The sequence below is a fragment of the Ammodytes marinus genome (assembly GCF_949987685.1).
Source record: "Ammodytes marinus genome assembly, chromosome: 5".
In the NCBI taxonomy this organism is placed as follows: Eukaryota; Metazoa; Chordata; class Actinopteri; order Uranoscopiformes; family Ammodytidae; genus Ammodytes; species Ammodytes marinus.
This window is the reverse complement of record NC_137234.1, coordinates 18799243-18815960: the sequence shown is the minus strand read 5'-3', so window position 1 is coordinate 18815960 and position 16718 is coordinate 18799243. Positions and strand designations below refer to the sequence as shown.

At 42.0% G+C, this 16718-nt stretch overlaps 1 protein-coding gene across 1 annotated transcript in view; it reads left to right on the top strand.

Annotated features, from left to right (window-relative positions):
* The first annotated feature begins 8502 nt into the window (after positions 1-8502).
* Positions 8503-16718, top strand: part of mob2a (MOB kinase activator 2a) — a 69920-nt gene continuing 61704 nt past the window's right edge. The window contains exon 1 of the mRNA XM_080027328.1: positions 8503-9046. Within this exon, the coding sequence (XP_079883454.1) occupies positions 9030-9046 (17 nt within the window). The 5' untranslated portion in view covers positions 8503-9029. The remainder of the gene's footprint in view (positions 9047-16718) is intronic.

The window sequence follows — 16718 nt, the reverse complement described above, 5'->3', positions numbered from 1 at the left end:
AAATGGTCGCCAACCATTTTGATAATCGATTGGTCGTTTTGAGATTTCTTTTTGTTTTTAGTAGAAAATGTCCAAATTCTCTGATTTCAACTTCTCAAATGTGAATATTTTCTGGTTTCTTTAATCCTATTAGGACAGTAAACTGAAATATCTGTGTGTGTTGGACATTACAATACATTTGAGGACGTCAACATGGGCTTGTGCAAGAAAATCACCAAAATAAAAGTTTCAAAAAACTACTGGACTTTAAAATACTGGCCCACCCCTTCCACATACTTCGTAGGCTTCAAATTCAATATGTTTGCCTGGTTTTATATTATGTGTATGAGCAATCTCAACATTTCATATAATTAACTAAAAGAAACATAACCAAATCTAAAGGGAATATCTATACTCTTACAGTATAGATATTCCCTTTAGATTTGGTTATTTTTCTAATACAGGTATTATAATTATTGACACTAAATTATGAAGAAAACAAAGTGTGTGCAGGGCCACTGAAAATATACAAGGGGCCAGTAAAACTCGGATCCACTGGCCCGGCAGGCCAGTAGGAAAAAAAAGTTGTGTTGAACCCTGTCAGTAGCAATCGAGGATCCAGCCAGGTTGATTCTGACTAATCGAAGAGACAGGTTCGAAATGATTTCCTTATGTGGGGGTGATGGAGTATGTAGGGGTTGATTTCTGCACACAGCAGCAGAGACCAGAAGGTAGCCCGCACACTCTTTTCGGGTTACCCAGGCGGGTGTTTGTGTGACTAACTGCTGCCACCTACTGCTGGCTCCCAATCAAACTCAGCAGCTCCGGTTTGTCCCGTGACAGGAAGGTGAGAGGCGATCGATACGTTTGTTCCACCAGGCAAGCCAGCAGCAGATTGAATGTGCGTCAGTCTGTCAGTCCTCGGGTTTCGCTTAGCTGCTGTTTGTTTTTTTAGCAATGAAACTAAATGAATGGACAAAGAGAACGGCAGAGAAAGTGTGTGTGTGTGTGTGTGTGTGTGTGTGTGTGTGTGTGTGTGTGTGTGTGTGTGTGTGTGTGTGTGTGTGTGTTCATTTCCTCCTCACTGTCGATGGGTGTGCGTGCATGTGTGTGTATGTATGTATATTCAAAGTGCTGACTAAGGCAGCCGCTGGTGCTGACATCTGTCTCTAATGGTGGAAGACACTGCAACTCTCTCTCCCTCTGCTCCCAGCATCAGCCCCATCAGCACTCTCTGCCTAGGTCCTAACCCCATCAATGTGTCAACACTCTCTCTCTCTCACACACACACACACACACACACACACACACACACACACACACACACACACACACACACACCCAATGTTTCTGTTAGTCGGCAACACACAGCACACAGCGGTGCATATCCCATATCCCAGCGTCTGCACCTCCAAAACCACATCCTGGACCACCACTGGAGATGACGGTGCTTCAGGTGGATGCAGCATTGATGACACAAGGTCACACACCGCTTCATGGCTCCGAATGGTCAAGACCAGCATTTAAAACATTTGGACCTTGCTCTGGTTTGGCTTGGGTGTCAATAGTGTCCATTCAGCTTGCAAACACTGCAACAGTTTTGATGCAACCATTTAAAGACCAAGCCAATTAACTGCCAGCTTTCAGTGTTGTAAACTCCTCTGAAGACTTTTGAAATGTGCTCTTGTGTTATCATTTCCTTAGCTTTCTGCCTTAGAGGGAAGGTGATCCAATTAAAACATATATTTCTGGTTACATTGGCATTATTAACCATGAAAGTGTTTCTGAATGACTGACTGACTGAATTGATAATAAAGTTCTGTAGTTTGTTGACACATTAAATGGAGTATCATACTTATCCTTCTCTGTAGATTTTAAAATACATTATTGTTGTTATTGATGTTTTTCGTGAAAGAGTCAACTATTATATGTAAATAATTTCTTGTTGATTGGAAGGACTATCAAATATTTTAAAATAGACTCGGAGGACTGATTTAACAAACAGGATGGTGACTTGTGTGTTGCTAAGACAAAGAGTGAATTTCAGATGCATCAGACTGCTTGCCACTGACACACAGTGTCTGTGGCTGCTGCTCTGTTATCTTTTCTCCCGCCTCTGCCCATGACCTCAGAGCCGCATGCAAGCTATTTCTGTTGAGTTCCTTCTGGCTCAAAATGACTTAATGTCTGATTTGCTTCAAAAACACAGAAGGGGGGTGTATCACTGTGTGCATGGAAAAATGTGCTGCATTAAAACAGGATGCTTTGACAGTTCTGAAGAATGTAGTAGGTTGTGGTTATTTGTTGAACCGGAGGTAAGACTGTGCAACAAGTGCTGCACCTCTTCTCCAACTTCCCCTAAAGCTTCCCAGGACTTGGATCTATATATTTTTTGTGGTTCCACTTCTCTGCTTTTTCTTAATTCTCCTTTTTCTCTCCTCCTTCACCCAACAAGCGTCCAATCACTCGCACTACAACGCTGAATGAACAGTATACACTGTGTTCGCAATTTCAAATGTGTGGCCCTTCTGTCCTCCACCCTCTCTTCTTCTCTGAATGATGGGAGTGCTGTGTGTGGAGCCAGGTAGGTCTGCTGCAGACATGAGTAATGTGGCTGAGAATGACTCACGCGCCAAGACATCAGCCGTCGTCAGTGTGGAGCCAGCAATGACACAAGCACAGGCACAAACACACACACACACACACACACAAACACACACACACACATACACACACATGCATCATATGCTGAATCAACAGACAGACTTATTGGTGCCTCAATATGAAACCCAGTCATGCAAGTGGCCATTATCATCGCCTTATATGATGTGATCATTATTGAGAAAACTGAAAATGAATCCATCTGTGATGAGATCAGACTGCTAACAGTAAGCATGTCTATGACACACTCACACTAATGCCAGTTAGGTAAAGACACTTGTGTTTTTGTTTCTTTATCTGCATAGACAGATTATCTGAAAAGTATTCAATTTATTATCAAAATACTCCCACACTTATTCAGGTAATGTGCTGATTTGAATCCTTTGGAGCAATTCATGCTGCTCTATAATAATAGTATTGTATATTTTAAAACCATGATAAATATTTATGATTCAAACACTTCCAATCAAAGAATAGTTTTAGTTGTATGAGGGCATGACATTTCTTTCCTTTTTAAGCTGCAAAGCTAATCTAGTCCCATCTAGCTGCATTCATTTATGTAAACACATATGTGCATGCACAAACTCCTCATTGCATCTATTAAACATTTATAATTCATACAAGAGTAATATGCGGTGTCTCCGTTGTAATGCCTCCTAATGGCTTTTTGAGTTACTGCTGCCAGCTATGAATAAATCATATCAGTCATGGCGTAGCCAATACCTCACTCACTCACCCTGGCAGGAATGAGCTGTTCTGATGGTGCATGTGTGTGTGTGTTTGTGGAGGGGGGGTGGGCTGTTGGCATTTGTGGCGCTTGTTTATGTTTTTTTTTCTGATCTTTTCAGCGTTGTTCGAAGTATGGCTGCTTATAAAAAATAAATAAAACAGCAATATATTGTGATATTCATACGATATCTGCATCGATTTTCAGCTCCAAAAATCCATATTTTTAAACAGGTGTTTATCGACAACCCCCACTGATATAGATGTCACAGTAGTTACCTCGAATTGCCAGATGCCATTGTCTGTGTTGTGGCAAAGTGAAAGCTGGAATCAGCATGGCCGACATGGATGACACGATTAGAGTGGACCCTTTCCAAACAGAAAGCTGAATATCTCAATTTATCGCAACATGCATCGTATCGCAATGTATCCTGATATATCATACCATGAGCCCTGTGTCGTGATGTAGCATATTGTGTAGTCCTTACACAGTCAATACACAGCCCTATAGCTGTGAGTATCTGACACTAACAGGACAGATATTTTGAGCTGACACCCCTTCCTTATTGAGCTACAGCAGGTGGACTCAATAAGGGAAAGGCCACAGCTATGTAGTGCTATGCCATGCCATGCACTACAATAGCAGTGCAACTACACCACCTTTGTAAGGCTTATTATATCCTATTTTTATTCAGATGGTGTCACAGACCCTTTTTTATGGCTGATATTTTGGTATGTCATAGCAGAAAAGGCACAGGTGTATTTTGTATTTCTGGCTCCCTGACATGTTTTTTGGGGACACTCAAATGGAATTAAGCCATCATTAGGGTTATTGGGTACTGTGCAGTTCATGCTATGAATTCTATAAGAAAAAAGGTCCATTGTAATACATTTTAAGAATACTGTATAGTGTAATATTTTGCTCTCTGCGTGCCTCCTATAGGCTACATACAGTACAGTTTAAATTTGATAATGATAACATTTAAGGAAGGGCTGTTGGATTGAATTGCATTGTTGACTTCATTGCGTATTGGACTAGGTGTGATACAGGAGGAACTGAAGATGAGCTTTCTCACAGACTGCACCGGTCAGGAGGATGGTGAGGAGCGGGAACATATCGACCACTGGAAGGCTCAGTATTGACGGGCGGATGGATTTCAGGAAGTGACCTTGGCTAACTTAGACGAGAACCTGACCAGAGCCCGGCTCGTTTTCCCACACAGAGTACATCTCTGGCACCACCGCCTTAAAACACACTTTGGGGCTGAATCATTTTTGAGAGGTAAACATGTACAGTAGTTCACCGGATCTATCTTCAAGTCATTGCAGACAGAGAGAATAGGTCATCATTGTAGTCGTACTGACAATGCTGTCAGGAATTTGGTAATGGCAGTGTGTCACAACTCAACTGTGGGACTCAAAAAAGGTAGAGATATAAAACAAATTGACTGTAATAACAGCTTACAACAAGAGTCCCTAACAAAGGCTCTGTTCAAGTTCAAGTGTCCCAGAAAGCAATGATATATTGTGTCATTGAGCCAGCATGAACATCACCAGGACCCTGAAACTTAAACCGCTAAATCAAATTATCAGTCATTGAATTACGTAGGCCTGTATTTCTCCTCTTGTGACACTTAAAAATGTCTCCTTCTTCTTAATGTGTATATTTTGATTAACTTGAATGAAATTGAAAGCATTTAGACTGTTGTAATTTTGACTGCCTTTATTTATCTAGATCAGTGGTTCTCAAAGTGCGGCGGCCCGCGGCCCGCATTGAAAAAAAAATTATCATTTTTTTTTTTTTTTTTTTTTTTTTTTATTGAAACGCACAGAGGGGATGCGTCCCCCGTAACAGTAAAAACAGTACAGGGGTCGAAACACTTAAATATCCCTCCTAATTGTTTGTATTCATTCCCCACTTATTAAACTTGCGAAGTTTGGCTGGCCTCTGCCTCTCGTTGCAGACGGCTGGTCAGCCTCCCGCAGTGCAGCAGGCAGTGTAGTGGTCCCAATGAAAGTTGTTAGATAGTGAGCTTGTCAAGCCCAATACGATGCACTTTCTCACATTCAAGGTGAATTAGATTAGGTCAAGTGTCTAAGGATGGATGCTAACATTATCTGGTTTCTAACTCTTTTGCCTAAAGTTTAGCTAACAAACTAACGTTAGCTAGCTGCTGATAGCCATGGAACTATCAGCCTAGTTGACTGCTGATAGCCCACCCTGTTTATTTCCAATGTATAGTGTCATAATAGTTAACACTGCTGCTGCATCATGAGTAGTGAGTCCTACAAAAAAACACTCCAAAAGGTGATACGTTTTCAATGTGTAGAAAGTTTTGAACAATAAAGTAGAATAAATATTTGAATGCAATACAGAATGCCTCAGTGACTTGATTTATATTCCATTAGATGTGTGTCAATGGGAGCGAGTTGTCTTTTCCTTAACATTTCCACCATAAATAAATACAGAAGACACAAATTACTGCATAAAAATTAACCAAAATGCACAAAATGAAGTGTTCGAACCTCAATTTTTTCTGGGGGACAACCCCCAGACCCCCGCTTTTAATGTGTGTTCCCCAATGTTGAAATGAGACCTAGCCCTTCATTTATTACTTTAAATGTGTTAATTACACAGTATTGGATGCTGACCAATACATGTAAACTGTAAAGACGCAAAGACGCTGGCCATTGAAATTATTTCAGTTTTATATATTTTTTTCCTTCGGCGGCCCTCGGTCCAATGTTGGGTTCCTAAATTGGCCCTCAGCTATCAAAAGTTTGAGAACCCCTGATCTAGATGATATTGTATTGAGGACTTGAGTGAAACATTGAGCAAGATCCATTTTTCACTATAAAGAATAGACCGTATTTTTTTAGATTGTTATGCCTTATGTGTATGATTGTAAATTCATTCATCATCAATTCAAGATTGTTGTAGGGAGGTTCTCGGCTTCGGGAAGAATAGCTGTTGCAATGCAGGGGTTAATGAGGATCCGGAAAAAAGCAATCAAACAAAGATCTCTACTTGAGCAGTAAAACTGGGACTTCGATGTAGTCTATAGTTGTAGTTTCTGCACAAAGCTGCAGGACGATGTAAACAAAGATCCCACATCGCTCCCGTGTGGCTGTTAATGGTATTACATGAGTTCTGACAGTCCACCAGCTCCACGCCAATCATCACTGTAACTCCGCCTATCAGTGATCTGATTGGAGGCAAGCAGGGCGCTCGAGCGTCAGCAAGCCAATCACGTGGCTCTGCCTCTTGTTAACAGGGCTCCTGCTCTGAATGCCCTTTCCGTCACCTGTGTGTGCGACTGTTATTTATAGAAGTCTGAGGATGCGGAGTGGATCATAGGCGAGGGAACGAGGGACGGAGGGGGTGAGAGAAAAATAAGTAAATAAGAGAGGAGAGGGGGATATGATAACGACAACGTCTTGGTCTATTGGTATGCGAGAGAAATGCTGACAGGAAAAGGGCTGCCTTTTTTTCTGAAAATGGCTAAATATTGACCCCATCTTTGCAAACTGCACCTGTCTGAGTGATGAGTTCCTTAAAAAGGAAAATTAGGAAAAGATAAAATAGAAGAGGGGATGGCAGACGAATTATGGTATAGCCTATTTAAAGCTGCACAGAGCTAATTGGTCAAGTTATGAGTTTTAGGCAAGGGGGCAAATGGCAAATTATGTGATTAAACACCAAAATAGAACCCCTAGGCTATATTAAATAATTTCGAAGGATAAAGATCAATGTGTTATCACTTTACATTATAAATGTATCATTATACATTAAGTGCTGCAACTAAGAAACTGTTAATTAGCCTATGTTATGACCCAATGCTTAGTTAAATAGTCATAAAATAAAGAAAATTGCTTGTCACATTTTTTTAGAACTCAATGTGTCTGAAGACGCCTTGTTTTGTTCGAACAACAGTCCAAAACTTAATAATTTTTGATTGACAATTACATACAGCGGAGAGAAGCAGCAAATCCCACCTTTAGATAAACTGAAAACAGCAACCATGCTTGAACCTTAAAGGGTAATCTTACTAACAGAGTTGGAAGTACATTTTCTCTTAATTATTGAATCAACATAGAGTGCATGCTAAAGTGTCATACAAAAAAGCGGGATTAGTTAGGCAGAAGTGCAAACTGTTAGAAATAGAGAATTTTGTATCCACAGTTACTCACAAAATGTCAGCAGGTCATCTGATAACTGCAGACTTTCGGTCAGGTAAAGACATAAAACACTGTTCATTCTGCCTGTGCCCAGTCGCTGTCTGCGAACAAGCAGAGCAGTGCAGCTGATAGTAGCCTATATCATCATTTACATTTAGCCACCGATACATTGGTCATTATTACTGTAACTGCCCAGCCTGCACAGGTTCACAGGGAGCGGGCAGTGCACATTTTGCCTTCCTGTTGAGATTTATCGCCTAAAGTTCCTTTTCCCAGGGTTTTGTTTGATAGGTTCATTCTATTAAAAATGTTAGGCAAAGACATGGCCATAATAACTGGTGCAGATGCTGACCCCTGCATCCTACTCGCCTATCTCTGTGCATTGTGTTGTGTCAGAGTTCAATAAAAAGCACAGTGGCATACAGCAGAATGTACATGGCAGTTTCATTATAAAACCACACTACTCTGCCAGAGTAGGCCTAGGTCTAATTCTCCCTGGCCCCAAGCTTTCTGTGTGGCTATTTAGTTTGAGATCATGCGGTCATTTTGTTTGTGGTCAATAAAGCAAGGTTTACTTGTGACCCTTTTTATAACATGTTATGAATTTTTTTCCAACACTGACTTGTCTCATTGTTGGATAACTAGAGGCCTGAATTATATAGGCTAACCTACCTACCAAAACTGCAAGAAGACTGAATTGTAGCCTAGTAAATGTGCTATTAGGATAGGCTATTCCATGGTGTATAGAGCAGCTGAAACAATGTGCTACTTAAAGTTTCTAGTATTTTGTAGTTGAAGTTCATTCAACAAGAATCATATTTTGTTGACTTGCTCACTGCACATCCCATTGCATCCATGTTCACACACAGCAGCCCTGCCGTGACACGAATTTGACGCACAGCAGAGACTGAGTGGGTCGGGTCTGTGTTTACTTCCGGACTCCGATTTAGACTTCGCTCAGACAGCAGCAGCTCCAGTGGAGGTTCAGGCTGTCAGCTTGCACGGTAGCCATACAAGGCTTCATGACAGAGGTTACCGGGTTGACCAGCGGCATCGCAACACACGAGCCTCGCGCGGCGCCTCCGACCGCTCATCGGACAACGCGACTGCAGGCGGACGCACACACACACCGCTGCCCTGCTCTCCTCCGCCCGCCTATCCTATCCTGCTCAAAGTCACTCAATGCTGCACCGCCGCTACCAGCTAACAGAGTGATCTGACTGTGTTACTGCCACTTCATGGTCCGTGCTAGCTGAAGAGGGATCAAAACAAGGACAATCGCTCAAAGTTTACGCGGCGTTCGTGTTTGACCAGCCAGGATCCAGCAGCGGCTGGAAGAGACAACGGGCCCCGGGGACAGCAACGGGACTCGGGGGCCAGGCAGCGAGGGTAGTGGCTGGATAAACTAGGGGGTCGCCTCCAGCTCCTGGTGGATTTATCCCCGCTGCCAGCTAACGTTAGCAGCGCTAGCTCCAAACAGCGCCATGGATTGGTTGATGGGGTGAGTACAGACAGCTAACTGTAGCTAGCCAGCTTTGCTCTCCTGTGTCAGGTCAGCGGCGCAGTGTTTCTCCGCACCGGGACTGATAGCGCCACAGCCAGCATTAGACAGGTGCACTGTCGCTGTTGGATACCGGTAATTGACCGCTTTAACACATTGAAGTAGCCATACAGCGGGTAGCATGTTGCCCCAGCTTAGCCTAGCTCTACAATGCTAGCTTGGTAGCAAAGGCTGGCAGCGGTCTCACCCTGCCGCGGTAAAGCAGCCTATATTACCCGGGGGCTAGGCGGTATTTTGGGGCATGTCTGTGGCCTGCAGCTATCTTGCCAACGATGGCAGCGCCCAGATTAGGTCGTGAGGGTATCTTTGTAGAGGCCAGTTTTTGCTGTGGAGGGAGCTTATTTATAGGAATGATTAACACAGCAAACGGGGCTAACATTAGCAGCCTGTCAGTCTGGCTAACGGTTTTAGTTTATTTCCTTTGCAAGGTGCGCCGGTGGCCGCTTTTTCAGGAACTATCATTAGCAGTCATGCTAACTTAACGTCGCACAATGTGCTACATTTGGGTCACAACAGACGTTCCGCCGGTGTCAACGAGCTCACTGATGGAGAATAATACAGGCACCGCTGAGAAGGATAAATAAACACAATGTAGATGTTGGTTGGTTGCACTGAGAAATTTCACTGTATGTTTCACTAGGTTCAGTGGTTTAAGGTGTTAGGAGCTTTGTGTAATTTTGGCCATGATAAAGCAGATGACACCTGACAGAAGTGATCTGACACCTGCTGTAGGCCTACTAACAAAGGGTCAAAGCCATGATCACTGTATTCAGGATTGACCCATGACATATGTGTGACCTTGCCGACCTGTCTGCATTTCAACGACTCACTCTTCAATTTACTTATCCATTTGCTATTCAAAACTAAAGGCTCTCTACATTGTTTTGGTCAGGACCACAAAGTTGTATTTGCCTTTAAGTAAAGTAGGACTCTAGTGAAGTGAAGTCGCAGTCCAAGATGTGTTGTTGCAACTTCTTTTCCCCTATGAACACATTTCCATGCACTTTGGTAGAAGCTTTCATTCTAAGCACAGTGGGGATCAGATATCTCTCCAGACAAGAGGACATCAGGTCTTTTGCATATCACAGAGAGTGTTTGGCGTCGCACAGCAAGGTGTGTCTCTGCGGGGCTATTCTTTCTGCGGGCTGGTTATCAGGTTGTCTGGCTTGCCGGCTGGCCGCAAAACTATGCGTTTAGATCAGGGCTGAGCAAGGGTGGAGGGGTGTTTTTTTTTTCACGTAGTGACATTTTGGCTGACAGATAAAGAAGCAGTCCCCCCCAGCGGCCCCCAAGCACCATACCAGTGTTGTTCACTAACTTTAATAACGTCTACATAGGATGTGGTTGTCAGTTAGTTAGCAGGATATATCTGAAAAAACGCTTGTCAGTCTCCAATGCAATTTGACAATGTTGGTTGCGGAAGGCTCCACCTCATAGCTTATTTGTGAAACTGTTGACATTGCCATAACAACTGAACTGTGTGTAAGGTGAAGGAACAATGGGACTGCTTGGTACAACATCTATGTGTCCTGGCCTTTACAAACATGTTTGAGTTATTATAATTTTTTTTTATTGGAAGATCATGTTGTAATTGGTTTATCATGCAGTTTCTCTCTGCTTGGCTTATTTCAAACAGAGAATGCTGAAGTGTCATAATCGCTGAACACACACATAGGCCTATGTGCACTTGCAACAAGAAAGAATGGGAAGCAGCAGATGAAGTAGCAGCAGCTTCCTTGTGGTTTTTATTCCTCCTGCCTCTTACAGTTGTTTTCCTAATTATTCATTAACTGCTTCTTGCGTTGACATGTCTCAGGTTGCATAAGTCCTCCAGGTTGTGAAAGGGAATTACAGGTCTTTACCTCCTCTTCCTTCTCCACCCCCTGTCACGTGCATGAAAATAATTATATTTTTCTTGTTTCAACGGTTGCTTGCTGTGGTCATAAGTTAACCAAACTGGTTTTTTGCTTAGTGATCTCTTAGGAATTCGGAAGAAACACCCATGCCACAACTGTCTTGATGTTAGTACCGGAGGTGAGCAAAGGGAAGAACCACAAACAGTGTGGGTTTAGGAATTAATTTGGACGTAGGTAGCTGCTAGATACACATTTTTGAATAAGACATTGTGTCATGTTCTTAATATCCTCATAGGATAGTGATACCTATTTATGAACTAAATGTTTCATTTATGACAACTGAAGTATAGTGTACTATACGCTGTTACTGCCAGCTGTATTATTGGCTGCAAATAGTGACGACTGATGGCATTTCTGCACGTTGCACTTTGTGTGTTCGCCTGCGTGTTAAAGCCGCACGTATCCTCCTGTTTATAAAGGTGTGCATGTGAGCTGAATGCATCGGGGGGATGCGCGTGTGCGGCCTGCGTCACCCGACGAGCGGAGTCCATGAATGAGTTAACCAAGCGTGTAATCACTATGAATACAGACCCAGGGTGAAGGACGCCACCACGGCCCAGCACCGATGGAGGGAGGAAGTCAGGAGAGAGAGGATGAAGGATGGATGGAAGAAAGAAAAGAGAGATGGAGCGGTGAAAGCAGCTGATTTGGGGAGAGGTGTACAGATGGAGAGAGAGGGAGAGGGAGAGAGAGAGTAAGTCAGGAAGTAAGAAGTGTCACAGCCCGGCTCAAGGGAATGACAATGAGGAAACCACACAAGAGATTAAGTTTAACCAAATAATAATTGATTTAAACAAAGGTTAAAGTAAGTTACTAAGTGGTGCATGAATATCAGTAATCAGTAATGGGTGCTGTGTCTGTGTGAGTGAAGAATGTAATGTATGTGCAAAACAAAACTAACTAAGCAAATCCAACCCAAACCAAAACATCAAGGAAGGGAGCGTCCAAGTGGCTGAGTCCTACAGCTTATATAGCTGAGGAGATCAGCCAGCATGGGTGTTTGAGATTAGTAGGGATGCACCGAAAAAGTTCGGCCGAAAATGGCAAAATAAGTCATTTTCGGTTTCGGCCCGAAACAGTTAAAAAGCCGAACAACATTACCGAAAATTGCCGAACTAAATATGTTTTTAAAAGAGCTGCGCGCTTGTAAACCAGGAAATGGCAGTAAAGAGAGACGTAACCGTGTATGCGAGTCCACGTCTCTTTGTGAGCGCGCAGCAGGAGCAGTTTGGAGCGTGCATGAAAATGTCAGAGTCCAGTGTGGGAGAATTTTTTCAAACTGGATGAAACACGGCGCAGACAGTGCAATGCTTTATGCAGCATAAAGTTAAAACGCTCGTCCAAGACTGATGTTTAATCACCATAGAAACACAAAAGCCTTGCGCGAGCGAAGCAGCGATTCATCCGGTGAAACTCTGTGACAGTGTGACAGTTGGTAACGGTGTCACTCACAGTGACACCTCGCCGGTGAGGGCCGCCGCGCATAAAAAACTTTAGTTTGACATCTATAATGATAACCGGAGATATCCTGTCCGTTAGCGCTGTTGGGGGAAAAGGCTCCTACGGTCTGATTGCATTTCTCGAGCCTGAATACACAGAGCCAAGTCGGCAAACTGACAGCGCGACTAAATATGTCCAGCAAGCCGCCTCCCCCCGTTAGTTTCAGTCTACAGACGAAAAGGTTACAATCGTTTAAAGGCTCTCATTGTTATGATCAGGGCTTTGAAGCAAATTCTGAAGTCTGAACAGCTGTGGTGCAGTTTTTTTTTAGAGCAACTCAACCTGCACTGCAAAAAATGAAAGGCAATAAGTCAATCTTTTTGTAGATTCATCCTCATATAAGTCAAGGTCAGTGATTTATATGAGGATGAGTGAGAGGTTCACAAATTAATTCCTAGTAAAATATAAATTTTACTCTTGGATTTGAATATTTTACTGTTTTATTTATAGGGCTGCAACAACGAATCGATAAAATCGATTAAAATCGATTACTAAAAGCGTTGGCAACGAATTTGGTCATCGATTTGTTGAGTCGCGCGATTAATAAGTCACTTGCAGGCGCGGCACTGTTTACATCCAGCTGCCGACAGGTTCATGCACGCCCACAGTGAGCCTTCTGCACGTGAAGGCTCGCTTCACGTGCGGGAAAGCTATAGTGTGAGCGGCCACAGTTTGTATTTTGGTCATATCTAACACTGGACTGCAGGCCTATATAAAAGTGTTGTACCTTTGCTTTCTTTGGGTAAAAAAAAAACTCCTTCAACTCAGTATCCGTCTAGTCCAAAAAAACTCTGTCAGCTGCTGCTGCTGCAGACGGTGTGCAGACGTGCTCGGAGAGTCGGCATCGGCGCATCAACAGTCATTCAAAGCAGCGGCAGTAATCACACAACCAAACGGTGTAGAAAGTCCCGTCAGTTAAAAATAGTAATCCAGATTTTAAATCCATGTTAAAATCGGAAGGATATAGAGCTAGTTAGCTTAAAAAAAGTAGCAAACATAGCCTATCAACTGTGATGTGTTCAGGCCGGCTCAGTAATATGATTGATGCAGTGTTTCCCACAGAATTTTTTGAAAGTGTGGGGGGGACGGACCCCGACCCCCCTAGGAGGGTCCGGGGGGTATGCTCCCCCGGAAGAAAATGTTGTACCTTTTAAATGTTAAATGCATCAATCTGTATTTGAGGAACACTATTCCTATATAAATGGTGATTAAGATGGAGTTTAACACACTTATCAATGGTTAATGAATAAATAATTTTCTATGATACACATTTGAGCCATCAAAAAAATTAAGCAAAGGTGGTGGTTACCTGTGGTTCAAAAGAGTGAACACAAGCGCCCTTTTGTTTTATTAGATTGTTGAATTACTAGTATTCAAATAACTGTGACTACAATCACGAAGGATAGCTCACAATATTCTTTCCAGCAGAGGGTGCTCTGCTGGAAAGGCAGCAGGCGCGCAAATTACCCACTCCCGACTCGGGGAGGTAGTGACGAAAAATAACAATACAGGACTCTTTCGAGGCCCTGTAATTGGAATGAGTACACGTTAAATCCTTTAACGAGGATCCATTGGAGGGCAAGTCTGGTGCCAGCAGCCGCGGTAATTCCAGCTCCAATAGCGTATCTTAAAGTTGCTGCAGTTAAAAAGCTCGTAGTTGGATCTCGGGATCGAGCTGACGGTCCGCCGCGAGGCGAGCTACCGTCTGTCCCAGCCCCTGCCTCTCGGCGCCCCCTCGATGCTCTTAACTGAGTGTCCCGCGGGGTCCGAAGCGTTTACTTTGAAAAAATGAGAGTGTTCAAAGGCAATACAGTCACAGCGCGTGTTGACACCGCAGGGGGAGGGGCTGATTGACTCGGGGAGATTGAAGCCTCGATCCCTCAAGCGGCGCTTTCATAATACAGTACGTCCATGATTGAAGGAAATATTGTTTCTTGAGATCACAGCGCGAATCACACGTTAAAGATTTTTATGCGCAAATGCTATTGTTTCCAAGTGAAACTCGCGCATTGCAAATGAAATGTATACATGTAGCCTATATTTTTTAAATAGTAAAATATACATATATAAAAAAAAATGAAAGTGTGGCGGGGCAAAATGAAAGTGTGGCGGCCCGCCACGGAATGATACATTAGTGGGAAACACTGATTGATGTGTAGGGCCCTATGATTTCCGCGATAACGAAAACACGGACGGAATCACGGAATCGGGCAATAAAAACGGAATCTACTGTTTAACACGGAATGTCACGGAATTTGCCATTATTTTGGTGAAATTAAATTTCCAAGGCAAAGGGAAACAACACGGTTGAAATTAAAGCCGAACTAGGGAGGAATTTTGGTTTGGCGAAATCTAAAGACCAAACTACTGCCGTGAAAAGTAGAGCCTGGCTGCAGGATCGCTAATGTAACACACGGCGCCAAACCCCTTTCACAAATCTTTCTATTCAATGTTTACTTATGAATATATCCATGTACGTAACTCTGACATGTGCATAACTTAATTTATTGTTAATAATATGGTCTGTTTATAAATTCGGCATATGATTAAAGCATCTAAAAGCCCGTAATCATGTTAAACATTTACTGTTTTTAAGTTATTAATGCCACTCGCTCCCGCAGATACACAGCACAGGGAGGTCTTATATTCAGCCATTGCTAAAGGGAGTGTTGTATTATGGAACGGCCGCTGTGGTACGAAATTCCAGTCTCAACAATGTTTCCTACACGCATTTATAACTCTAGCGTCTACAGCCCGTTGTTTTCATGTAGTGTAACTTGTGTAATGTATTACATTATTCAGCTGTTGCCGTGATGTCGGCTAACGCTGATGCTAATGATAACTAGCTCTCCGTCGCACAATAGACTGTAGGTTGGTGTTGCAGCCAGCTGTTAGGTGAAGCGCTGTCCCACAGGTAAAAGCCATGGACCCATAAAGCCTGTCCAATATTCACTCTAGTCCAGCTTCTTGAAAAGTTTATAAGGACTTTATTATTTATGTAAAAATAATATTTAATGTTTCACTTAAAGCACAAAATGAATGGCTTTATTTTCTGTCATAGCCTATACCCAACAAATTAGTTTTTTCGTTCTTTTTAAGCACAAAAAACAGTGCAATGTTGTGATGTATTTTAAATTTAGCCTTATATCTGATTAAATTGTTAGAATATTATTTGTTCGCAATAATTAGACACTCGTTCTGATGACGAAATGAGTGTTAATTGTAAAAAAAACGGAAGTCATGAGATTAAAACGGAAAAAAACGGAATTTGTGAAAAAATAAAACGGAATTTGGAAAAAAATAAAACGGATTTCATAGGGCCCTAGATGTGTTCAAATGCAACACAAAAAAAAGAAATTTGAGATTTTGGCGAAACTTGTTTTCCCAGCAATATAAAATAGATAGTAAAGATGGAATTATGACCTGTTTAATGTCCTATCTTGAGCTATGATCATATCAGCAATTAAAGCAATAATACAAGTTCTATTTCAACAAAATAATAGAAAATTATCAATTGTGATATCAATAAGACTTGGATCGTTAAGGAGTCTTGAAAATGGTATCAATATTAATACAAATTAACGATCTCCTGTCATCTGAGAGAAATTAAGATGATTTAATTTTTTTAACCGTTAGTATTTACCGGTTAAAATATTATCGGTTGACTGGTTTACCATGGACATCCCTTATACTGTATAAATGTATATCATACATTGTATGTTTTTTTTTGTGTTATCCCAGTTAAGTTTATTATTATTTTTTTTATCATTTAATATTACTTTTAATAGTTCCGGGACGTTGGAGTAATAACCTGGTGTTTTGACACTTCAGTCTGCACTGTGAATTTGAAGTAATGTTCAGTTTTTGAATAAAGATGCGGCATTTACAAATGTTTCTTTTTTTTTATCCGATTCATCGATTAATCGAAAAAATAATCGACCGATTAATCGATTATTGAAATAATCGTTAGTTGCAGCCCTAATTATTTATTTAGGGTTGCTTTTTAGTTGTAGGCTATGTTTGAGGAGAACATTTGTGAGTTCATGTATGCAATGTTGAAATAATTGACTAAACAATAAACAAAACTGCAAAAGCCTCTTTCGGTATTCGGTTTCGGCCTTTCGGCCAACTGTTTAATTTTATTCGGTTTCGGCCAAGAATTTTCATTGCGGTGCATCCCTAGAGATTAGTAATCA